The sequence below is a fragment of the Erpetoichthys calabaricus genome, chromosome 13 (genome assembly GCF_900747795.2).
Source record: "Erpetoichthys calabaricus chromosome 13, fErpCal1.3, whole genome shotgun sequence".
Taxonomy (NCBI): domain Eukaryota; kingdom Metazoa; phylum Chordata; class Cladistia; order Polypteriformes; family Polypteridae; genus Erpetoichthys; species Erpetoichthys calabaricus.
This window is the reverse complement of record NC_041406.2, coordinates 123608962-123636272: the sequence shown is the minus strand read 5'-3', so window position 1 is coordinate 123636272 and position 27311 is coordinate 123608962. Positions and strand designations below refer to the sequence as shown.

General features: G+C 39.5%; 1 protein-coding gene across 1 annotated transcript in view; it reads right to left on the bottom strand.

Annotated features, from left to right (window-relative positions):
* The window catches only part of si:dkey-22o22.2 (neural-cadherin), a 299017-nt gene that overhangs the window by 22299 nt on the left and 249407 nt on the right, over positions 1-27311 (bottom strand). The window contains exons 31-32 of the mRNA XM_028817759.2: positions 23856-24109; positions 16649-16806 (exon numbers count right to left, since the gene is read on the bottom strand). Of these exons, the coding sequence (XP_028673592.2) occupies positions 16649-16806; positions 23856-24109 (412 nt within the window). The remainder of the gene's footprint in view (positions 1-16648; positions 16807-23855; positions 24110-27311) is intronic.

Sequence of the window (27311 nt, the reverse complement as noted above, 5' to 3'; positions counted from 1 at the left end):
GGCGGCAGCTCACACCCCCTCCGTCAGGAGCACAGAGAGAGAGAGAGAGATAGAGAGAGACAGATAAAAAAATCAATACGTGCCCTTTGAGCTTTTAAGTATGCGAAGCACCATGCAGAATACTTAAAAGCTGCACACAGAAGGTAGCAACATGAAGATAATCTTTCAGCATTTTTAGACGAGCGTCCGTATCGTCTAGGTGTGCGAACAGCCCCCCTGCTCACACCCCCTACGTCAGGATCACAGATAGTCAGCGCAAGAGAGAGAGAAAGAAAAGTAAGTTGGGTAGCTTCTCAGCCATCTGCCAATAGCGTCCCTTGTATGAAATCAACTGGGCAAACCAACTGAGGAAGCATGTACCAGAAATTAAAACACCCATTGTCCTCAGAAACCCGTGAAGCAGCGAAAAATCCGCGATATATATTTAAATATGCTTACATATAAAATCCGCGATGGAGTGAAGCCGCGAAAGGCGAAGCGCGATATAGCGAGGGATTACTGTATTAAATCGATCAGCCGGCGTGCGCGCGCATAGCTGTGCCGGCTTTTGAGACGCAACTGCGCTCCTGCCTTAAGTTACAGTAAGCACTTTTAACGTCCTTCCCCTGAGCTACTGCCCAGACAACTACACACATAGGATCCCTTTTCTAAACCGCGGTAAACTAATATTATGACGTTTCACCCTTTCTTTAACACTTTTATAGTTATGGGGTCGCAGGAAGCACCCGCAAGAGTGGAAAGCCGTTAATGCCATCCCGGCCGGTTAATGGCAAGGCTGTCTCTCCATACTACACGAGACCTACCGCGACACTCTCCAAAAGGCGCTAATAAGGTCAGAGAAGACGTCCATCTGCATTCTATACAAAAGGAAAAGGCAAGTTTCCTTTCTCTAAACTTTAACTTTTTATTACAAACAAATGCCTCTCAACACTGCAGAGGACACTTGACAAATTTTAATTCTAGGTAATGCCAGTAAGGCACATTACCACAATAAGAGCGTCCTTTTCCTCTGTGATGCAGGAAAAAAATACAGCGTTGTCCGCAGACGCTGGAAAATCAGCTTTGAAGTTGTCGGGTATGGTGAATAATTTCTTTACAGTTTCTGTTTAAAAAGTTGTATATTTCCTCAGGAAAATAGATAAAGTCTGGTGGGGATCCATAGGAGTCAAAAAATTCTCCAGTTTCGTCTTCTCTGAGGTGTATCGCCAGTCAGTGCTCTCTGGGTTGATTTTGACGGTGAGTGTTGACTATGATCATTGCCGGGAGATCTGAAAGTATTTTTTTAGGCAGCTCGTCGCACGCCAACTCTCCGTAAAACAGTTTTTCTGTGTATGGATTGCTGGCCATGAGTTCCTCGATCTGCAGGGTGTTCATGCTTTTTTAGTAATCATAAAGGATGTATCTTCTCTGGTTTATTTCAATAATGTTGTCAAAAACGGCGTACACTGTTAGATTCACAGTATGGGGTAGAGGCTGTCGAAAGCGTATTTCACATCTCTTGTTCCCGGTTTTCACCAAGGAGAAATGGTCTCCGCATTCTTGATCAGGCGTCAAGTCAAAGGCAAACAGGGTGCATCCCCGGGAGAAGTCAGAACGGCTGATGGCTAGAGTCTGGTCTTTCAAATGCTTTCCGGAGGCCAACACGAAGTTGTAATATTCTCGAGCTGTGTTGTCATTAGCAAAATTGGGTTGAAAGGGCTTGGCTGGAATCTGCTCTCCGTCCAAATACAAGGCCAGGAACTCCACCTGGTTATGCTTGAAATTGAAGGGATTTCTGGCGTAATCCCCCGAAAAGGCCTCATTGTCCACCATGCCTATGACCACGTACTTGGGTAGCTGCCCCAAGAACAAGTTCTCCTGATTGCTCACTCGTATCCCAGCCAGCATACTGAGAACTTTCATTTTCACTCTTTCCACGGGGTACTTGGCATTGGCGGTTTTGAGAGCATGAGCATGCTCTAATTTCACCCCCGCTGAAACTTTAACTTTCTTGACAAAAAGAGCGGTGGATAAAATGTTTACTTTGTAGCGCTCAGCATCTCCGGACATCAGACAGAATTCATTTTTGCTCCGCACCATTTTTATTCTGACGTCCACCCCATTTAGAATTAATTTTTCTTGAAAAAATAGGTCGGAATGAATAGGACTGATGAGTTCTACTGTTTTACCCTGAGATGTATAGCCGTTTCTTTTTTTGAATCCTTCATTCGGGCCGTCCGATGCTGTGTTTTCATGTTCGTTGGCTGTGTCTTTGTAAAAAAGACCCGATGCAAATTGGAACCTGAGAGTTTCATTGCTGTAATTTAGCAGCCCGTCAAAAAGGGCCCTGTACGGGTAAAGGCTGGAACTCTGTGATATTAAGCGGTCTCCGAGGGTCACATCCACTTGTGAAAATAAAGAGGCTATCGGATAATTAACAAAGGCTACCTTGACCACGGGGGACGGATTAGTTCCGTCGGCATTGACGATTTTGCATTGGATGTGTAGAAGCGTATTATTCAGGTCCAAGTAGTCTTCACCGTTCCCAGTAATCAGAAACTCTAGCGGAGCGACTTCAGATAGAGCTGAGAGAGGGGGCACCTCGACGTAGATGCTTTTTTCTACGCTAGTCTGAGTATAGGGTACCGTAAACAAATTCAATTCGGATTTCACACACTCTAGAGACATGCGATGAATGAAAGACATTTTGAGTTAAAAAATGTTTTTTCGATTTCTTTTTTCTGCGGGCGCAGGACTTATCCTTGTGGCGTAGAGAAGAAAATGATGTAAAAGTTGAACGGCGTGTCTTTTTGAGGATGGGTCCTGCGCGTGACTTGGGAGGTCTCTTACGTTTAGTTTTCCTCATTACCATCAGACCCGACCCCCCTTGATTTTCTTCGCTTCCTCGAGTCATAGCTCCGGACATGGCCCCTGCCACCACGTCTTTGACAATATTCTTGGCGGCTGATTTAATGTGTGGTTTGACAATTTCGAATCCTCTTTTCAAGAGAGGTAAAGCTCTTCTAAACAGACCTCGAAATATTCCTCCGATCCCCGAACCGTACATCACGGGAGCCCCAGAGAACCCGGGGAGTCCGCTACCCGCTTGGGCTTCGTAATATTGCACATAAGGGCTAGGGTCCAGGTAAGATCTCTTCCCTGTATTAATCGTGCACGCACCTCTTAGAGGATCTGAACTGTAACTTGACTATGACCTTACCAAACTGAAATGGTACCGCTTTGTTCTGATCCATCTTTATTTCAATGGTCAAAATATCAAACTGAGTCTTGCTGACCGGAGCATAGTGTGGCTTGTCATAGGTGATTGTGGTAATCTTATTCATCTCATCCTCAATATGTACGCCAAAACCTTTTCAATCCTGAAGACGTCCGTTCTTCAAATCTTTTGTAACTCCGCGTCGTAAAAAGAACCTATAATGTCGTCGCCGTCATAATCTTTGAGCTTGTAGACCGGCGGAACCCTCGGGACTAGTTCAGAAACGGTAAATACCTCGTCTGAAAAGGTTTGTTCGTATCGTTTGGCAAAAGGATTCCTGGATTTCGACACTCTCACCGTATCACCGATTTTGAACTTATATTTTGGTTTTCTTTGGGGTTTAGTTAGACCATATAAGTTTTTAAAGACTTTCCAAGAATTGGAACTATTCACCTCGGCAGGGGCCATTTTTATACCTCAGTGATGGCTCAGATTATAAGATTTCACCAAGTTCTGAAGCCCTTCCACATAGGACCGGGTATTCCGGGAGCTGAAATAACGCCACATTTTGGTCTTCAGAGTTCTATTAAATCTCTCCACCACCGACGCTTTTAATTCATTAGCGGTGGTAAAATGTTTAATACCATGTTTATTGAGCAGGCTTTGAAATTCCCAATTGAGAAACTCTTTACCGCTATCGGTTTGAAGTTTGACGGGAACTCTACCTTCCACCAAAATTTCTCGAAAAGCCCTTGTTACTTCTTTACCCGTTTTGTTTTTCAGTACCCTGACCCAGGCATATTTAGAAAGAATATCTATACAAGTCAGTAGATACTTGTAACCTTGGTTATAGTCGGCCAGATTTGTCATATCGATCAGATCGATCTGCCATTGCCCATCTATATTGGAAACATACACCTTATTCCTTTTAAAATGGATTCTGGCTGGTTTATGGATCGTGTAGGTGTATTGCCCCGATAACCATTCGGATACCTCTTGATCCCCAATATGGTGACCCTCATGCCGGAGAGCTCTTTTCAAGGAATCTTTACCCCCCAAGGGTCCTGCCTTCTCAGAGTTATATGTTTTTTCCAAGACCTGCTCCATCGTCGATGATAAAATAGACACTGACAACACTTGACCATATAGAAAACATTTATTTAGGATTCAGAATTGTTCAGACGGGTACTGCTTCAGGTTCAGATTTACCCACCATTCTATCATATCATTAAATTCCAGATCACATTCAGTCCGCACATTCATACGCCCCTCATGATTAAGATTCCACTTACAAATCTCTTTTGCCACACGACAGGCTACAGAGTAAGAGTATTCATCCATTTCATAAAATGACTGCATTACAGTATCATGAATAGAGTTGGTATTATCAAACTCACCCACAGTCTTTTCAACCACAGCATATATTTTGTGTATCGGCAGTAGAATATTAAAATAACTTAGAATTTTCACCGCCAGTCCTTTCAGACTTGCGAAAAATCTTCAGAATCCTCTGAAAGCGTCCTTGATGGTAGGTGGTTTCAGGTTCAAAGAGGCAGGTATGTCTTCTCTGGCTGGGATGGTCTATCTCACAGCCTTGACATTCTTTTTTCTGGTCGTAGTAGACAATAAAATCCAGCAGACACGTCATCAGACCTTTAACAAGTTGCTGGGCCTTTTTCCAGGTTTCAAGCAGAACTCCATCCGGGCAATCCATATCTGTCTCAGACAGATTGATCGACATCGGTTCCTGTGGAACTTAGCTGTTCATCCACGGTTGTCCTGGAGCTAGGTAAGAGATATCCGTCTGAGTACCCTTATCGGAGACAGGGTTATCCGTCTGATCATCAGCATTAGCAGAGACGGGGGAAGAACACCGGGGACCTGGAGAAAGGAAACCGCCGTCCGGTTCAAGGCCTCTTGACCAGAGACTATAATTGGGTCGTATACTTAAATACCGGAGGTAAGAATAGGTAAGATTCAGCCCTTGGAGTCTCAGGCGGGAACCCTGAGGTTGTTATTCCGATCCCCGTCATTTCAGAGTCTGTAGCGGTCGACATGCTGGGGATCTTTTAAAAGCTTCAGCGATTTCTTAAATGTTCATGTCCAGTGACTAACAGTCTGAGTATTTATGGTAAATGAGAAGGGGCGTAGCTTAAAATAAAGGAGGGTTTTCTGCTACGTCATCACTCTACTCGAGTTACGCTTCAGATTTGCCCACCCACTTCAGTCCATGAATACTGAAGGCGGAGGACAGTTTTCCTTGTCCTCTGATGCCGCCCGTGTTTCACACAACTTAGCCTGGGCCTCGTCTGCCGCTTCAGCTGCAAGAAACTCGGGCACCAAACATCTTTTAACCCTTCTCAAGCGCTCCTTCACATAGATCCTGCGGAACGGACGCTTCACGGGGGTAGCGGGCATAGATTCCATTTTTTCTTCACAGAGTCTTTAGAAATGAAGCTGTGCTGCTTTTTATATATCAGTTTCAGAAGGAGCCAGATGTTGTTGGGGCCACTATCCGGTGTGTGTGTGTGTGGGCGGTCTCTCCTCGGAAGCGGAAGGGCCGTGATCAGGGTTAACTGACTGTGGGCTAGAAGCTGAGTCAGAAGGCCTGCGACCACCAAGAGGTGTGGACGGCTGGGTCTGCTAGAGACTTGCCCATACATGTCGAGGATTCTTCCTTAACATGCCTGGACTTGTCCTCGGGTGAAAGAGGGGTCACCCATCCATCAAGTCTGCTCTTGACAGTTTTCCTGGGGCATACAGGGGGGTGGGTTCAAGGAGGGGTCACCCATCCATCAAGTCTGCTCTTGACAGTTTCCTGGGGTAAAAACAGGATGGGAGGGTTCAAGGAAGGGACACACATCCATCAAATAAATCTTGTCAGTTTCCTGGGGTAAAAACAGGATGGGAGGGTCCAAGGAAGGGACACACATCCGCCAAACGGATCTTGGCCGTTTCCTGGGGTAAAAACAGGATGGGAGGTGTCAAGGAAGGTCAGACATCCGGCAGGGAAAACCGGAAGGGGCGGGACTTAATGACGTCAATCCCAAAGGGGCGGGGCTTAACTCATCAATCATTTTTTGACATTTTGACAGAAAGTTCAAGCATATAACTACTTTTCAACCACAGCATATATATAAAATGTATTATTATTATTTCTATAAGAATATAACTAATACCTTATATATAAATCATTATTAGCCCATCTCTATTCTGTTTCTCTTGTTGGTATCTTGATGTGGCACTTAGTGCCTCTGCTCTACTGCCAAGCTGCTTTCCTCCCCATGGAAAAGATATCCCAGATAAAGGAGCACTGGAATCATTAGATGGAAAAGAGTCTCTCATCAGACTCGCCGGCCCAGCACAGACTCTGCCATAGAGTGCCCAGAAGAGGATAATCAGAGAATGTCAGAGATGACTAAATGCACACATTTCAAAATCAACCAAGCAGAACACAATGTCATGTGAATATCAGCACCAAGTGCTAATGTCTGGAGAGAATAGACAACTACCAGACACTAAATGGAATATATCTTGATCATTACATCCAGTAAGAGACAACAGGACTTTTCTCCTCAGGTATAGAGTGTACCTCTGTTTGAAAGCTCAGCTCTTACTGTTTTCCAATTAAAAGTTCAACTGCATTTTTAATCCTTACATGTTTCAGAACCATTCCGGTTCCTTTATCAAGGAAATAATTTCACCTGGGTGGTGGCTTAGGAAAATATATCAAATTAGGAATCATTACCAAAGCGCATTGAACTATTCAATTTACAATTGGTTTTCTGTCACACTAACATATGCAGAAAAACAGTACAAACAAAAAGAGATGTACTAGAAATCATGTTTAAAAATACCTGAACTTAGTTAGTCAGTCATTGTCCAACCCGCTATATCCTAACACAGGGTCACAGGGGTGTGCTGGAGCCAATCCCAGCTAGCACAGGGCGCAAGGCAGGAACAAATCCCCAGGCAGGGTGCCAGCCCACCGCAGGGCACATGCACACACACACCCACACCCACACACCAAGCATACACTAGGGACAATTTAGGATCGCCAATGCACCTAACCTGCATGTATTTGGACTGTGGGAGGAAACCGGAGCACCTGGAGGAAACCCACGCAGACACAGGGTGAACATGCAAACTCCACGCAGGGAGGACCTGGGAAATAAACCCAGGTCTCCTTACTGCAAGGCAGCAGCGCTACCATGGAGCCACCGTGCCACCCTTAACTGAACTTAAAAGTAAACAATATCGTATACTTCCGAAGGTATCAGTAAGATCCAGACGTACATTAAACACCTATTTCTAAATGAAATTGAAATTCATACATTGTTATACAAAAGGAGTTAACTCTAAAGAAACTGTAGTTTTTTTTAGTTATTTCTGTATTTAATACAGTAATAAAACACTGACCCCACTAACATTTGTCTTGCATTAAGGCAAAGGAAAAATCTGAAGGTGCACAGAAATGTGTATATTTTAAAGGTAGCATCCCCAATCAAATGATTCGTTTAATCTAGTTGGTTTTTTAAATGAAAGCTCCAGAAAGCTTCCCAAAGTAATAGAGCTTTCTCATAGTCACCACCCCTCTGATGCGGTCTGACTATCTCCGGGAGGGCATATTTCAAGTCCATGACCGAGTGCTGGTATTCCTAGAAATGTTTTGAAAATGGTTCCCCTTCTAACAACCTTCTAAAATTACTTGTGCACCAATATGTGCATCCAGACCAGTCGTTCTGTTTAGCCTACATACAACAATATACAGGGACAAAACAGTAAATGTACATCCCCTTTGGTCTCATAGTCACATCGATGCTTTAATAAATGTTTGTTTTCAGCAATAATCTGATCTATTTGTGCGCTATTAATGTTTTTTCTAATATCTATTTCGATATTTTGAATCTGTATTTTCAAATCTTATATTTCAGACCTACCCATTTCAAGAATAAGTAATAATAAATCCTCTTAGCATTTGTTTAAAATGGAAGACCATTTAGACATAAAAGTAAAAATATCTTTATACAAATATGACCCTTTCGATATCCTAAAACTCCTGCTGTTTACAATAATTGACTAGAAATTATGTATGTATCTCTTATCTGGGTTTTGTGTTTGGTATGATCCATTATAGCATTAGCAAAATCTTTCACTTCAGGGGCATATTCTTTACTAGTTGTAGAGCTAGTGCCTAAAAGGACTTTGATCTGTTTATCATTATAACTAAAAGTATCATTCACTTAAATGACATAATCAAAAAGTGACTGAGAATTATTCAACTAAAAATTATATATCGAGCTCATCTGTTTCGCTTAAAACTGTCCAAAATGTTTCCAGGCCAGGATCCAACCTGCGAGCGCTGCAACCAAGCTCCTGCCTCACTGGGTCACATGTTCTGGGCCTGCACCAAACTAACATCATTTTGGACAAAAATTTTTAAGTGCCTCTCAGACAGCCTTAGTATCACAATCCCTCCTAACCCACTAACAGCTGTGTTTGGTGTCCTTCCAGATGGACTGGAATTGGAGAAGGACAAGCAAACGGTGATTGCATTCACTACACTTTTGGCACGCAGACTTATTTTGTTAAATTGGAAGAATCCTAACTCTCCTCTGATAAGTCAGTGGGAAACCGATGTTTTATATTATTTGAAATTGGAAAAAATCAAATTTTCAGTTAGAGGATCTGTACAAAATTTTTTCAAAACATGGCAGGATTTAATCAATATTATTTAGAATAAGAGAATTAACTATTATTGCATTTAACTCCCTTCTCCATCTCATATTTATATAGATATTTACTTCTCCCCTTCTTTTGTCTAATGTTGCCTTATTAAAAAGCTTAAAGCAATTTTCCTTTAGCTAAGCTCTCCTTCTCAGGGGTGGGGTTTGATTTGTCTTCAAATTTGTTGGGTTATAAATTGATCTGTTTGTATGGAATGATTACAATGAAAATTAATAAAATAAAAAAAAAAAAAAAAAAAAAGTGACTGACAATTGTGATAACACTGAGAAACCAACTTAAACTTAACTGTCAAGAATATTAAAATCTACACTTACTCAGAAAAAACACATAACCGTAGCAGAGAAGTGTAACACTACATTCAAACACTACATATCTCAAACTCTACCCAACGAAAATCCAATATGTCTAGAGAAGAGCCAACACACTTCAAAAAATTGAAGGAAATCCCAAAACACGGTCAATATCAGTATCATTAATACATAAAACGATATACTAACTATTTAGGGGTTAACTAACTATTTTGAGGTTTTTTTACCTCCTCTTTGCTTGATCAGCTGCTGGATTTCTGCTGCTGGTTTGTTGCATGATCTGCATCTCGCACTGTGCTTCGAACATTTAAAAGCCTGTACAGCGGCTGTCTTTGTCATCTACTCTTTGTCTTTTATTTCTGGCCCTGGGCGTGGTTAAATGTCTTGGCATACAGTCTCATCTCGAAGGGACATGAGTTCTTGATATTTTAGTTTATAATTTAAAAACAGAAAAAGAATCTGAAAATCTAACAACATCACATTAAAGTTCGATAAATTCTGTAAAGAATGATACCAAACATATATATGTAGGTTTAAAAATAAGCCAGATTTAAAGCGTGACAAAAAATGTGACATAAAATCATTGCACTTTTAGGCTTAGGATTTTATATATATAAAGTAGATATCAGAACCAAACCTCAGCAGTACAAGAATTTGGGTGCTAGATACATCATGTATCTTCAGAGATAAAACACACTTTTATAGCTATCATACCCCCACAGACGAACTGAATACCCACATTCTGCAAAATAACAGAGATGACATAACAAACACATATAAAAATTAACCAGGTAAACAAAGGTAAAAAAAAAAATAAAGCAAAACAAAACGTGAGTATCAGCATCAGGTGCTAATGTCTACGGACGGAAGACTACCAAACACTAAATGGAATATATCTTGATCATTACATCATTATTTACTGTATATCTGTGCCTTTTTTGTTTGCTGCTGTAACCCTACAATTTCCTTTGGGATTAATAAAGTTTCTTTCTTTCTTTCTTTCTTTCTTTCTTTCTTTCTTTCTTTCTTTCTTTCTTTCTTTCTTTCTTTCTTTCTTTCTTTCTTTCTTTCTTTCTATCTATTGTCTGCAGTTCTAAAACATAATTGCTTAGCAAATGTAAGTGAGCTAGCAGTAAATGCATTGTAAATCATGTTTTTTCCCCCCTCAAAGGGATTATATTGTTTCTAATGTTGTAAATTGTGCAGCTGTTGTTGTTAACTGTACAAAAGCTTTTTTTTCTGTGGAGTTGCTCCGTTATTTGTATTCTAATAGTGACAATTAACAATGAATGAAGCAGGCCCCAGGGCCAACAGAATGATAAATGGCTTTAAACCAGAAATTTCAAACCTGGGTTGTCTAATTCAATTTAAACGTATTAAACACTTATGTGTTACACAGCAATAATTTACTTATTTTTAATATTTGCTATTAAAGTGTTCATCATCATTATGATTTTCATTCTGTTGTGTTCTGGCTATTTAAATATCGCTTCCTGATGATCAAGCTTGTTGGTCTGTAACTGAAGCCTAGGTATTTACTTTACTTGTTATTAATTGTCAATATTAAGGTACATTTAAGGGTGAAAACTCCACAGAAAATGTGAATCAATAGGAAAATGACCAAAGAGATATAAGAGGTTAAAATTGTGCAGAAATATGAATATTTCTAAATGCCTTATGAAACTAACTCCCATATTACTGCTCTTTTCTAAATGAAGAATGAGAGGAGAAAAAAGTCATCTAATTAATGATATCATCTAATCAGTGAAATCAGTTAGAAATAAAACAACTCACAAATTGGGAAACAAGTTGGACTAAAAAGCATGTAGCCCCAGGACTCCCCTGGGACTGGGATTGAAAACCACTGGTATAATTAAATCAACACAAATATAGTCAGAGATACATTGCCATCCTCACTTCCACACTGCACGCAATATCTGTTCCCAGTGTACAAATACAGTATACCATGAATACAATCGTATATAAAAGTTTTTAAGGTTTCAGTGTATAATGTGGAAAATGTCTGTCACTCTTAAATACTGAAGTTACCAGTTTTCTTTTGGGTAACATCATAAAAATACCAAGAACGCAACATAGTTATTTACATCCATTAAAGATACAACAGACAAGTTAAAACAACATGGTAAAGGCCTGCCTCAGTAAATTAGAGTATACCAGGGAGAAAGGGTCAAAATGAGCTTGAGAACTCTCACACACAAATAGAGTGTGTGATGACAAAGTGAATAATGCATAGGGACTTTTGATGACAACACATAATAAGTACGATAAATAAAATAGAGAGTTATGGTCAATTAAAAATATACCTGACCATCTCTAAGGGTAAAATAAAACTGCAATGAAAGGAACAGATTAGTAACCTGATGAGATTACTAATAAATGGAGGAGAAGAACAACTTCAAAGTGTACAGAAAAAATCTCATAGGCCTATATAGTAATGATTAATGTACTGCACAGGCACATTGCATACAACTGGATTAGCAAGACATTAACCTAAAACACATTACCAATGTAACTAAGGATGTAATTTGAGGGAAAAAAGTGTCAGGGCAAAAGTCGGTATCCTGGTTTTAATTCAAAAGAGAATGCACTTCACTGGCTAAAAAATGAGGCTGACATCAGAAAACCTGCTCTCCCCCCTCCCTAAAATACACAAAAATGATACTTTTAATACAAAAGAACAAAGAGTGAGTTTAGTGATGTCAGTTTGGGAGCCTTGATTCAGTTAAGTGGCTTCAGATCCTGACACCTTTCAAAAAATGGGGCTCTACAATTAATCATTCAAAAAAATCAACAAAAATGTACTTTCCTGGTGTGCAAAATTGTACCCCTACCAAGTTTCTTCATGTAGGTATTCCTGTAACTGTCTCACTCAGTTGCTCACTTCTGCCTAAGGAAAACTTTCCTCCCTTCATGATTTAGAATTACATCAAATGTATATGTGCTGGCTGCTTTGCATGTACTGTTTGCTTCAGGATCTCCCCACAGCATCTCAACAGGACTTAGATCAAGTGTTTGACCACTACTGCTTTTTGAGGTGTTCTGTCAGATTCTGTTCAGAATCATTGTTTTTTTTGTGAAATCAAGTTTTTGTTCAGTGTCAACTTTTTGACAAATGGTACCTTGTTCTGGTCAAGCATTCTGAAGTAGCCTACATAGAAAAAAATATAGCAAGCCCCTGACTCTCAAACAGCAAAACACCTCTGCACCCTAATGCTTCATACACCACACATTCACGTAATATAAATGAAGTAAATTATTTATTGTCACAGTAACATCAGGTGCATGGAATGTGATTTGGTGATGCTTATTCAAATAAAATATCAATACTAGGACACAACATAAGGACAATGTAATTATTATCTTCTAATTTCTAACCAATACTGTATGCAGTTTTGATTTACTGCCAAACATGATGTCTAGTTTTGAAGCAATGCAACTCCCAATTAGACTATTCAATTCAGTGCATATTGATCTTCATGAAGCTTCAGTTTTACGTTAATGTTGATTTATGAGCAGATGGTTCTTGACTTTCCTTGTAAAACAAATTTGTGCAATCTCTTTCTGCTAGTTGACACAGTTTGACACTAATTATAGCAAAACATACATTTTATGTTGCACATCTTTTTCAGTCTTGCTTATCTGGCTTGTCCTTTACAGATTTGCAGATAATCTTAAATTTTCTCATCTGCAGAGAGACTTGTTGCTCAAACCATATGTTAAGCTAGGCATTTGCAGTTCTGCGGGTGGTTGCTAGTCCATATAAATTTTTAATATAAAGTCCAATTAATCTCAATCCAGAGGAGCAGCGACTCTACTCTGAGGCTCTCCCAGTTGCTTCTCACTCTGCCACAAAGTGTCTGCCCAGAACACAGTGAGGAAACCTCACTTCTGTCGCTTGTACGCATGATCTCATTCTTTCGGTCATTACCCATCACATGACCACAGATAAGGACAAAGATGTAGATTGAGCAGCAAACTGCGAGTTTTGTCTTTAGACTCAACTCTCGCTTCACCACCACAGACTGGTACAGCACCTACAGAAATGGTGCGGTCATTGCAAAATCCCAAGATCTCCTCCATGAAGGGCAATTGTTCCCTCCCCAGCTGAAGAGTGTAATTCCCTCTTTTCTGAGGGAATATCATATCAACAGTGACTTTTTCACATATCAACAGTGACTTTTTAAGTGTAGTTTTAATTACATATGCAGATAATATGAATACTGGCGCAGTGGTAGATAGATAGATAGATAGATAGATAGATAGATAGATAGATAGATAGATAGATAGATAGATAGATAGATAGATAGATAGATAGATAGATAGATAGATAGATAGATAGATAGATACTTTATTAATCCCAATGGGAAATTCACATTCTTCAGCAGCAGCATACTATTAATATAATATTAAATTAAAGAATGATAATAATGCAGGTGAAAAACAGACAATAACTATGTATAATGTTAAATGTTAACGTTTACCCCCCCGGATGGAATTAAAGAGTCGCATAGTTTGGGGGAGGAACAATCTCCTCAATCTGTCAGTGGAGCAGGACAGTGACAGCAGTCTGTCGCTGAAGCTGCTCTTCTGTCTGGAGATGATACTATTAAGTGGATGCAGTGGATTCTCCATAATTGATAGGAGCCTGCTGAGCACCCTTCGCTCTGCCACAGATGTTACACTGTCCAGCTCCATGCCAACAATAGAGCTTGCCTTCCTCACCAGTTTGTCCAGACGTGAGGCGTCTTTCACCACTGCGTAGAAGAGGGCGCTCGCCACAACTGTCTGATAGAACATCTGCAGCATCTTACTGCAGATGTTGAAGGACGCCAGCCTTCTAAGGTAGTATAACCGACTCTGTCCTTTCTTGCACAGCACATCAGTATTGGCAGTCCAGTCTAATTTATCATCCAGCTGCACTCCCAGATATTTATAGGTCTGCACCATCTGCACACAGTCACCTTTGATGATCACTGGGTCTATGAGGGGTCTGGGCCTCCTAAAATCCACCACCAGCTCTTTGGTTTTGCTGGTGTTCAGGTGTAGGTGGTTTGAGTGGCACCATTTAACAAAGTCATTGATTAGGTCCCTATACTCCTCCTCTAGCCCATTCCTGATGCAGCCCACGATAGCAGTGTCATCAGCGAACTTTTGCACATGGCAGGACTCCGAGTTGTATTGGAAGTCCGATTGTGGCGCTCCTGTGTTGCTGACCACAATGTCAGACATGCAGTTCCCAAGACGCACATACTGAGGTCTGTCTTTAAGATAGTCCACGATCCATGCCACTAGGTATGAATCTAATCCCATCTCTGTCAGCTTGTCCCTAAGGAGCAGAGGTTGGATTGTGTTGAAGGCGCTAGAGAAGTCTAGAAACATAATTCTTACAGCACCACTGCCTCTGTCCAAGTGAGAGAGGGATCGGTGTAGCATATAGATGATGGCATCCTCCGCTCCCACCCTCTCCTGATATGCAAACTGCAGAGGGTCAAGGGCGTGTTGAACCTGTGGCCTAAGGTGGTGAAGCAGCAGCCTCTCCATGGTCTTCATCACATGTGATGTCTGAGCAACAGGCCGAAAGTCATTCAGCTCACTAGGACGTGATACCTTTGGGACTGGGGTGATACAAGATGTTTTCCAAAGCCTTGGGACTCTCCCCTGTTCCAGGCTCAGATTGAAGATGCACTGTAGAGGACCCCCCAGCTCCGATGCACAGACCTTCAGCAGTCGTGGTGCCTCGCAGTAAGGAGACCTGGGTTTGCTTCCGGGTCCTCCCTGCATGGAGGTTGCATGTTCTCCCAGTGCGTGCATGGGTTTCCTCCGATTCTTAATTGTTCCTAGTGTGTACTTGGTGTGTGTGTGTGTCCTGCGGTGGGTTGGCGCCCTGCCCGGGATTGGTTCCTGCCTTGTGCCCTGTGTTGGCTGAGATTGGCTTCAGAAGACCCCCGTGACCCTGTGTTCAGATTAAGCGGGTTGGAAAATGGATGGATGGATGGATGGAAAAAATCCCCTAAAATTGCTTAATTTCTTATACATACATTTTCTTTCGCAAGTGTAATCAAACTACCCCAAAGGAATAAACAGCTTGAGGTTCAAAATTCTATTCCTTATGTTTCTGTTTGTTAACCTGGCAATTTCAGTCCACTTTCAATCCTCTCTGGCTCTCTTCTCCCCTTTCTTCAGTAAAGGGTGACCTCTAGTGTAAGAATGGAAAAAAATGACCTATTCATATTTATTTCCCAATCTTGAACAAAGCGTGGTTACAATGATTTACAACCAAATATTACATCTGACATGACTTTTATGTACTGCTTAAAGTTACTTTAAATTAATTAGTTAGGTAAATGAAATACCAAATATAATATTCTGTACTTTCACCTCATATTCATCATTTATTCTTCAGTCTGAAATTCTTCTATAAACATTAGAAATAGAAATTTTGAATTCACTGTCTCGGTTTTAAGGACAACATTGTACAAGAAATAAAATAAAAATAATAAAATAAAACCAAAAAAAAAAAGTAGAGAAGCCAGAGAAATTGATCAGACATTAGTAACAATTCTTCATGATCTTTCTGTTCTCCCCAAAACATCAGGACTGCGAATGGCATTTACTTCTGATTACCTCTAAACTAAGCTCTCAGATTGACAGCACATGTTGTACAAGAAACGGTTTTTTTTTTAGCCAAAGTAGAGCTCATATGCTTTCTTAACAAGTTCAGTCATACTACATCTTTATTGCTTCAGTGTATACTCTCCACAAATGAAACCAAATGTATGGTGGCTATTGCAAGACTGTTCTGCTGTAACAATTTGTACTCTAGACAATAAGTGGTAAATGTACATCTGCATATGTACAAACTGATATCAACATAATGCAAAGCATATGTGTATACGAGGTGCATTAATATCCTTTTTTCACAACATCCATCCTGACTAAGCATGCCCTGGTACGCCTAAGCCTTAGTATACACATTTCATGTTTTGCTACCTGGGTGCAAGGCCAGGCATGCCTGGACTAAACAAAAAAGCTTACTTTATGGGCAACATATTAGTAGACTTCAAAATATGAGAGGAAATCAAAAAAATAGACAATTGCAATAAAATGCTATGTGATAGGAAAATTTAAAGGTGATTTTTGTGATCAGTAGGCCAAAATCCATAAGACATACCTAAAAATGTTCAGGAAGCAAAATCTTCATTGTCCAGTGATTATTAATCGATATATTCCAAACAATAAACCAAAATGAAAAAAAAATACACAAACAGAAAATAATACTGTATTCTACTGGATAAAAACAAATAGTTTGTCTAAATATGGGACAAGTCAATTTTTGGGGCTCCAGCAGGAACTCATTCAAGTACTGCTTTCTTACCTGATCCTGTTCTCCTCCTCCCTCTTCATTGTAGTTAAGGACATTTTCCCGAATATTCTCCCAACTTTCATTTTCTGTAGGAATGTGATAAACCACATTCTTCCGAAATCTTCTAGTAGTTCCCTTTTGGTGCCATACTGTAACAGCAACTAATACAGCTGTGCATACCAGAGATAAAAAAGACATCTAAGGAGTACATCAGTAAAGGTAATTAATGTGTTCAAACATGTTAGCCTTTTAAATAAATAAAACATGAGATGAATTTTCCAACATTGCATTTTCTATGTAATTTACACAAACACTGCAATATACTTGTCAAATTAAAAAATGTTCTTTATTAGCATGAGAGCAAGTCTTGTTACCAAAGCATTAACAATGATTTGAAAAATAAATGACAAGTATATCTATCCTTGGTCACATGTTAGGCTGTCCTGGTTAAGTTCTTTAATGCAATTTTTAATCTGCAAGTATTATTTAGAGGCCATATTTTCTGAATAAAGTGTGTAACTGTGGGAAAATCAGTTTCCTGTTTATATATATACATATATATATACATATATATATATATATATATATATATATATATATATATATATATATATATATATATATATTGCAACTGTCTCTGTTTTGTTGCAGTGACTAAATAAAAGAACTTTTGTGTCACCCATCCTATGGATACTGACAGTGTATTTGGTCAATAAAATCCCTTGTTTTTTGATCAGATATTATGTCAATTAATTTTCTATTATCAGTGGTGTAAAGTTAAATGATCTGCTTTCTAATTTTTCAATGTTTTTTTAAACTTCTGCTTCTGATCCTGCTTAAAGGTAATGCTAAATTCTGTACCACATTGTAGAGCTTTATAATCATCTAACATGAGTGCGTAGTTGTCATCAGTATAAATCACAATAGAGTGCTATATTGTTATGAGATAATATATTAAAGTCATTTTTATACCATCTCAAGAAACTCGAAAATACCACTTAAATATTAATCTTATCACCTCATCTAATTAAGTCCATTTGGCAGCAATTGCATCTTTAAGTGTTTTGTACAACTCTCTGAGATCTGCAGCTTTTGAAGTTATTGATCATAGATATGATAATATTTTTGATATCTGATTCATTACCAGTGGTTCTAGCCTACTAAAAGCCACTCCCTGAAGGTTAATAATGAAACATTTTAAACATAAGGTATAGACTATTTCATGGTCAGTGATTACAAATATGATGTTATTTTTGATCCTTCATTAGTGATCTAGCCCTCTAAGGACCTCCATCAGATGGTGAAAAATGACAACTTTCTATTACAACTGAGAACATTTAGACTTTAAACATTTCAATTAAAGCACACATTATAATATTTCATATACTTGAAATATGCAACTATTCTTGTTAATTATGTGCTTCTACCTCATGAAGTAAATCATTAACATTTCTTAATGATCACCCTGATCTACGATGGCTTATGTTAATTCAAAATTTTTGATTTTGCAAATGTTACAAATCCTTGAAATGGATGTTGCCAGATTACTGATGGTCTGCACTTGTTCTTTTAGTATTATAGCAGACATGATAAAAGAGAAATTTGGAATTGTTTAAAACATTTAAAGAAAATATATGTTAGGTCTGTAGCCACCTGATGTGCTCTTAAAAATGGACATGTGAGTAAAACCCAATTAAAGTTTGCGGATCCAAATTAATGACAGGTTGGACTTGTCTTGGAACACAGAGGAGCTATATAAGAAATGGCAGAGCTGGCTCCTTTTTCCTTAAGAAACTGTATTCCTTTAATGTGGGAAGTGACATCCTTCACATCTTCTGTGACTCTGTGGTGGTCAGTGTGATTTTCAATGCTGTGGTGTGTTGGACTGGTAAAATCACTTCAAGAAAGGCCCACTGAATCAAAAAGCTAATTAGAATGGCAGGCTTAGTTAAAGGATGCACTCTGGACCCCCTGGAGGTGGTAGCAAAGAAGAGAATTAAAACAAAAATGGGTGCCATTATTAACAATGCAGCACATCCTCCTTTTGCTATTTTTTTTTTTGCCCGCACAAGAGCAAAAGTAGCTGAATGTTTTGGGAGTCCACTTGGAAGAGTTACTTGTTATATGTACTTGTTCTTGTTATTTGTATCTGAACTAGTGTCAAAGAGGCAGGACAGAAAGCAGCAGCAATTGACACTGGCATCTGCAAGTAAATAACTACATTGTAGCAATAAATAGTTAACAAGTAACAGAAACAGCAAATCCTTAGTTTAAAAAAAGAGCCGCGGCTGACTTCAAAGAAATAAAGGGGAAGGCTCAGTGGTGCATAGGTAAGTGGCCAGTGTTAAGATGCCCAATCAAACACAAGAGGCTGTAGGAGCAGATAAGACAGTAAGAAATTAACTAGCAGCAGATATTCACAATGCAGGTTTTATTTATTTATTTATTTTAGATTGAACAGTTCTTAGCATTCTGGAAGTAAAGCAGTTAAGTGGGCGACAGCGTAAGGGTTCATTAATATGGGGAAATATAAATGGTGCGAGTAGAGTGCCTTTAAGTAAGGAATAAGAGGAGCGAAAAGTTAGGAGAACAGACAGAGAAAAGCATAATTATGATATTATAGCAGTAAGGGAAACCTGGCTAAATAACAAATACAAATATAACATACATAGAGAACACATAGAAGAGAAAATGAGATGGGGTTGCTGTTTATGTCAAACAGAATTTAAACACAAGTCCTATTCAGTTGTACGATGATCCCTATCTTAGTGAGGACATGTGGCTTAGCCTGGAAAACATTAGGGAAAGAGGTTTTATTTTAGGAGTGTGTTATAGACCACCCAGTGCAGAGAGTAATTTCAACACATATCTTTTTAGTAATATTAAAAAGGCAAATTTACAGGGGGATATTATAGTCATAGGGGACTTTAATTATTCGAATATTAACTGGGATAACCTTGAAAATGGCAGAGCACAACAGCAAAACTTTTGAGAAATAATCAATGACTGTTTTTTAACACACAGTATGTTAAAGCACCAACGTGGGGTGAAGCTTGTCTGGATTTATTATTTTGTGATAATAATCAGGATAGAATTGAGGGTGTAGAAGTGATTGAACAGTGCAGTGCAGTCAACAACTTCCTCAATGGTCTCACTATGTGATCCCTGCAGGATATCCCAGTCTGTAGTTCCAAAACATTCTCTCAGAGTATTCTCAGCCTCCGGGGTCCACTTCCTGAATGATCGTGTGGTTGCAGGTAGGACCCTCACTTTTGGTTTGTAGTGAGGCTGAAGCAGAACCAGGTTATGATCTGCTTTCCCAAGAGCAGGCAGCAGGGTGGCGTTGTATGCGTCTTTAACGTTTGCATACAGTAAATCAATAGTCTTATTTCCCCGGGTGTTACAGTCCACATACTGGGAGAAGGCAGGTAATGTTTTGTCCAGCGTCACATGGTTAAAGTCTCCAGCGATTAGCACAAGCGCCTCAGGGTGCTGCGTTTGTAACTTAGCAACAGCAGAATGGATGATGTCACTCGCTGTGTCCACGTCCGCCCGAGGAGGAATGTATACAATAACAACAATGACGTGTCCAAACTCTCTGGGCAAGTAATAGGGACGTAAACTTACGGCCAACAGTTTGATGTCCCTGCAGCAAGTGGAGATTTTGACGTTAACATGTCCAGAGTTACACCACCGTGTATTAACATAGAGAGCGAGTCCTCCTCCTTTGTGCTTCCCTCAGGTACTTGCGTCTCTGTCCGCTCTAACTGTGCTAAACCCGGGTAGCTCCACGTTAGCATCTGGGATGGTGTTAGTTAGCCACGTTTCGCAAAAACACAACAAACTGCATTCTCTGTAGGTTCTGACATTTTTCACCAGCGCAGCCAGTTCGTCGATCTTATTTGAGATTGAGTTCACATTCCCCAGAATCACAGAAGGCACTGAAGGTTTAAAACGCCACTTTCTCGCAAGCCGCTTCATTTTTAGCTTAGTGCCCGCTCTGCTGCCACGATACCACCTTCTTACCTCGTCGGGTAAATAGGGAACCACACCGGCACTGGCATTTGTTCTCAGCGCTCGAAGTTGAGTACTTGAATAGGCGAGTCTCGGCGTGTAAAAATCCATGCCCACGTTGTAAAAGTAAGTGTGTCCAGTGAACAAATCCACATAAAATAAAGTGATAGGAGTGATCAATAAATAAAAATAGAAAAATAAAAGTAGAAAAGTACACATACACATACAGTCATACACGGAGCTGCTGAAAAGGCTGCCACTCTCGGTGGCACCGGATGTATATGTATATTAGGAAGACTTTTATAAACACTGAACCATAGACACTTGGAATAAGCTCCCATGTAGCGTGGTAGACAGTAAGACTTTAAGGACTTATAAAAGTAGACTTGATTTTTTTTTAGAAGAATTAAGTGGATAGGACTGGCGAGCTTTGTTGGGTAGTGAATGGCCAGTTCTTATCTGGACTGTTCCAATATTCTAATGTTCTAATCATGGTGTTTTAAGACATAGTATGTCCATATGTTGCAATGCTTAACTATACTCTGTTTGCTGTTATAACATATAGTGAGCAATAGTCAAAATGACGGAAAGATATTATAGCAGAAGGAAGCACTTCTCAAACGTGTGGAGCCAAATAGTTGTACAAATAGTAAAAAGTACAAGGTAATCATTGAGCTTCATTTACCTTGTAGTACTAAGCTCCTGAATTGATAACAGCCATTTTTGCTTTTTATTTTCTCGCAGTGTGAAGTGTTTTGTTCAGTTTTTATTGTTCTCTCCCTGAACCCCGGAGATTTGAAATGTGTGGACTGGAGATAATAGGGGCAGGTGTTAAGGATAAAGCCCTCTGGGTGTAGCCTTTCCAGCACCAGATTTCACTGCTATTCGCTCCAAACTTTTTAACTAGTTGTACCCAGATGTGTATTCTCATTAAAGAATTGCATTCAGTCCCACGAGACTCATGTGTGACTGGCCAAAGTAGGATTTGCTGCAGCCATTATTATTATTATTTTTTTATGTTTTCAGCTTATGATCTTTTTCATTCGTGTATTTTGAACATGCATCTGCTAGGATTCCTTATGCTTCTCTTACTTTCTTGCAATGATATATCAGACTCCTCATCATAAATTCTGCTTTATCTTGTACTTTAGTGAATTTCTTTCTTTATTCTCATTGATTAGTAAGGAGTCTTGCCAGGAAAAAGCTCATTCTTCGGCTACAATGGTGCTTAATGTGATTTCAACATTGCAGACCATGGCCTGGAAAAAGTACTACAGTCGTACACCAAGAAAAAAGTTTGAGAACTCTTGTTCTACACCTACAGAAAACTGTAACTCCATTAGCAGTTTGGAACATTTCAAAGCACTCTGTGTCTCATCAACATCATTCGTGTAAATGGGCAACACTATGAATTTCTGCTATAATAAAAAATAATGAACATTTGAAATCTTATTGTTTCTTAAAATATTTCTGTAAATTTTTAATCTTTATATAAAAATAAAATCATTTTCATATTATAGGAAAAACAGTATCAAATAAGAAATTGTCCTGAATACATGTAAGAATGTCACTGTACTCTGAATACTGTACATGACAATGAACCTCAATTTGAACCTGAATGTGAATATACATTCAACTCCTATTGCATTATTTTTAAATTATTCTAATTTAATAAAGATATCTTATAAATGAGTTCTATTATATAATTGTGCAAGTGCCAATCTTAACTTGTTGAGGAAACATAAATGCATTGATACTTTGGTAGTAAATCAAAAGACTATGTACTTTCAAACTAAATGCCTGAACTTTTGAAACATTTTTATATTAAAAACTGACACATTTATTATGTATCTGAAATTGAAATTCCTCATAAGTTTGTGATGATACAAAGTGGGGTTGGAAAAATGTTAATAGAAAAGTCTGAGACCAGGTTCTTTATGCAGAAAAGAGTCAAGTGTTTCCTCTGCAACTCAATTAGGCAGGATACTTTGAACTAGGTTATTAAACTTTACATTTAATCTGAACTAATCCAAAATATTCTTGACTTCAACTGAATTGTTTTTCTACACTGAAAAATGACTTTGTGCGTTATGCTGTTGATATAAAGTTCATAATAAATTAAACATTAATAGTTTACCAATGTATGGTGTTAAATTGCAAAGCATCCTGTAAATTTTGACACATTACAAATTTGCATACACAATAAATGCAATAGAAGCTAAGCAACATTAGCCTTAACCTGCAAAGCATCTGCAGCAGGTGGGTTGAGGTTTAGGGTTGGGACGGGGCATGAAAAGAGATTGCTTTAGGATTCTCTACTATAAGGGACAGAACCAAAAGCTTATGCTCCACATTCATTAATGTTATAAAGATGATTAAAAATAATTCATAGTTTATTCCAAATTGGTATAATCACTGCTCTGTGCTGGCATCTGGACCTAAATGTAGAATTGCCTCATAAAATCATGGATTTGAGTAAAAGTCTACTAACAAGAAACTGTAAAAAGTTACTTATTACTTTTACTCACTCAACCATATCCTTAGTTGTTCTCTTACTCTGATCTATGCTATATTCTCAGCAAAAGCAACTTGGCATGTACTATAAAAAAATAGCAACTGGTTAATGGCACTTCATGTTGTTTCCTTGATCTTTAATATATATCGCATAATATGCCTTTTTGTTTTATTTCCTCATTCATTTTTATTGTACATGCACACACCACTGCACAGAAGGCACATAATGCTGAATGTTGATTAATATTGCAGACTTAGTGATCACATGAAGGTGATCAGTGGCACTGGTGTACTTAAAAGTCTAAGGTGTTGATTTGACAAAAATGTAATGTAGTGTAATCATTTCAGTTTAGATGTACTGTTATGTGTGCAGAGTACAATGAAATTTGTATTGTATGCTTGGCCAATAAGCAACTTGCTCCACTCTCTGGCACCACAAATCTTATACCAGGTGGTCCCACTCAATTCTATTTTTGGTAACTTACAGCTACGTTCATTAGAAGGTCTCCCAAACAAATCCTCATTGTATAGTTTTTTTTCTACCTCTTTCCTTTATGAAATTAAAGTCAATAAGATGATACTATAACTAATATATTTTATGTTAGTCATGTACAGTAGGAAAGTCAGTTGGATTAAACACGATGATCTGATCTAGTCACAATTGAACTGTAAATCTGATTGTTATACATACCTATGAAGATTAGAAGGCACATGCTGATGGCCAGGATAGAGCTAGGGCTAAGTGCTGCTATTTTGCTGGACTTTAGCAGGCTTATCTCACACCATTGTCCCTTAAAGCCATCCATGCAATGACAAATGAATGTCCCAGGAGAGTCCATAATGCAGATGCCTCCATTGTGGCAAGGTGACTTGCTACATAGTGAAGGGGCACAGTGCTGCACACCAGAAACATTATCTGAAAGTGTTATTTCACCAGTTGGGCACCTGTAGACATAATAAGTAAACAATGTATTTATTTCTTCCATAGTTCACTATGGGTGTGATGTGATTCACATTACTTTTACAAATTACAGAATTCTTTCAAGATAAAATACAATAAGAATAGCCAGTAACTGATTAAACTCGGAGATCTAAGGTAAGTCACATAAAACAAATAAAGCAGGGACCATCCGTAGTCAGCACACAGGCCTATATTAAAGAATAAAATATTATTTTAATATCGTGCTGTATACATAAAATGCTACATAGATATCCAAAATCTCAATTTAATTGATAAAGAAATTTAGGCAAACACAAGGTTGTCTAATAAGAAACATAAAACACATGCCAAAGGCAGTGGTATCAGAAAAGACAGAACACTTGACATGATGCAAATTCTGAAAAAACAAGGTTGTCAAGACTGGCAAGAAATCACAAGACCTCTTAGCTGACAGGTAAAGGTTCCTAGCTAGAGAAACTCTTCGTGGGCTACGGATGTGTGTGTTTTAAAAACGTACTGCTCACCGGTTCTTGAGTTGCTGACCATTAAAGTTAGACCCTTTTACCTCCCGAGGGAGTTCAGTTCAGTTCTCCTTTCAGTTGGTTACATCCCTCCACAAGCTGATAAAGCTTCGGCTATGGATGAACTGTATGACGTCATCAGTGGAATAGAGAACGCTAACCCAGAAGCAGCATTTATTGTGTTGGGAGACTTTAATAGAGCAAACATGAAGAAAGTTCTCCCTAAATACTATCAGCACATCTCTTTCCCCACAAGAGGTGATCAGACACTGGATCACCCCATTACACCCTATTCAAGGACTCTTATAAACCCCTCCCCCGACCAGCTTTTGGAAGAGCAGACCATTGCTCTATACTGCTGTTGCCTGCATACAAACAAAGACTTAAACAGGAAAAACCGGTTTACAGGGACATCTACAAATGGGACAGTGAGGCTGAGGGGGTCTTACAGGACTGCTTTGAAACAACTGATTGGCAGATGTTTGAGGATATAGCTGATGGCAACATCAATGAATTCAAAGACTCTGTCACAGGATATAGCAGCAAGTGCATTGACGATGTTGTCACTAAAACCACCGTTTGCATATATCCTAACCAGAAACCCTGGGTAAATGGGGAGATTCGGGCTAAGCTCAAGATGCGGACCTCTGCCTTTGGCTCAGAGGACTCTGATGCATACAAAGCCGCCAGATACGACCTCCGGAAGTCCATCAAGAAGGCCAAACGGGACTACAGGGACAAAGTGGACTCAAGCTACCATAGCTTTGACACTAAGCGCCTGTGGAATGGACTGCGCTGCATCTCTGACTAGAAGAAAAACACAGTCAGTGTTCAGCCCACTGCATCTCTTGTAGACGAGCTTAACACCTTCTATGCTCGTTTTGATGCAGCTAACAAAGAACAGGTGCTATATCCTCAAGGGGGCAGCGAGTCTGTCACTCTGATCCTTGAAACGTCTGACATGAAAAGGTCCTTTAAAAAGGTTAACCCTTGCAAAGCTCCCGGACCAGATGGCATCCCAGGCCGTGCCCTCAGGGTGTGTGCTGACCAGCTAGCAGGTGTGTTCACCAACATCTTTAACCTGAGGCAGTCGGTGGTCCCCACTTCCTTCAAGGCATCCACCATCATTCCTGTCCCAAACAAACCGGTGGTCTCCTGTCTGAATGACTATCGCCTGGTTGCACTGACATCAGTCATCATGAAGTGCTTCGAGCGACTGGTCAAAGGTCATATCTGCTCCTCCCTCCCTGACATGCTGGACCCTCTCCAATTTGCTTACAGAGCTAACAGATCTACAGAGGATGCCATTGCGCTAACAATAAATACTGCCCTCGCCCACTTGGAAAAAGGAAATACATATGTAAGAATGCTGTTTATAGATTACAGCTCGGCATTCAATACCATCATCCCCTCAAAACTCATCTTGAAGCTCGATGACCTTGGGTTGGGGACGACCATCTGCAGATGGGTTTTCTCTTTCCTCACAAACAGGCCTCAGGTGGTGAGAGTCGGCAAATATACGTCCTCATCACTCATTTTAAACACAGGAGCGCCGCAGGGCTGTGTGCTTAGCCCCCTCTTGTATTCCTTGTTCACCCACGACTGTGTTGCAAAACACGGCACAAACACTATTATCAAGTTTGTGGACGACACAACCATCATAGGCCTTATCACTGGCAATGATGAGAAGGCCTACAGAGAGGAGGTGCTGGCACTGAGTAACTGGTGCCTGGATAACAACTTGTCTCTTAACGTCAGCAAAACCAAGGAGATGATCGTGGACTATCGGAAACAGCAAGGTGGAGAACACCAGGTCATCCACATCTGCGACGGAGAAGTTGAAAGGGTTAACAGCTTCAAGTTCCTCAAAGTAAACATCACCAAGGATCTCTTGTGAACCCTTCACACAGACACTGTGGTCAGGAAAGCTTGCCAGCGGCTCTACTTCCTGAGGAGGGTTGGAATGAATGCCAACATCACCTCAAACTTTTACAGGAGTGTGGTCGAGTCTGCTGATGGGCTACATTACTGTCTGGTATGGGAGCTGCTCTGCCAGCAGCCGGAAATCACTACAGAGAGTGGTGAAGGTAGCAGAGTACATCACGGGAAAGAGTCTCCCTGCCATTGAAGACATTTACCTCCATCGGTGCCTGCGCAAGACAAGCAGCATCATAAAGGACCACAGCCATCCAGCACACCAGTTGTTCTCCTTGTTACCATCTGGCAGACGATACAGGAGTCTGGCTGCTCGGACTACAAGACTTAAGAACAAGACTTGCACTACTCACATACAAACTGTACCTGTACACACTCGGAATACTGACTGGAACATGCATTTGTACTTTATGGAATATGCATCTGCATTTTATAAACCATTATCTGTGCAATAACTGTCATTTGTATTTGCTCCTCATTCAACTCATATTGGTCTATAACTTCTTTTAAAACATGCACATTTTATTTTATATTGCTAGTTTATTTTTAACGTGTAAATTTTTAAATTATTTTTAGCTTTACTGGAACTAGGCTGAGTGACTTGTTTTTTCTCGTTATACACATTTCATTGTAATGTTGACCTTGTGTTAACCTACATATGATAAATAAATAAATAAACAAACAAACAAACAAACCAGGGACATTTTGTACATTTAAAAATGATTCCAAGTTGCTCATTCTTTGTATCCTT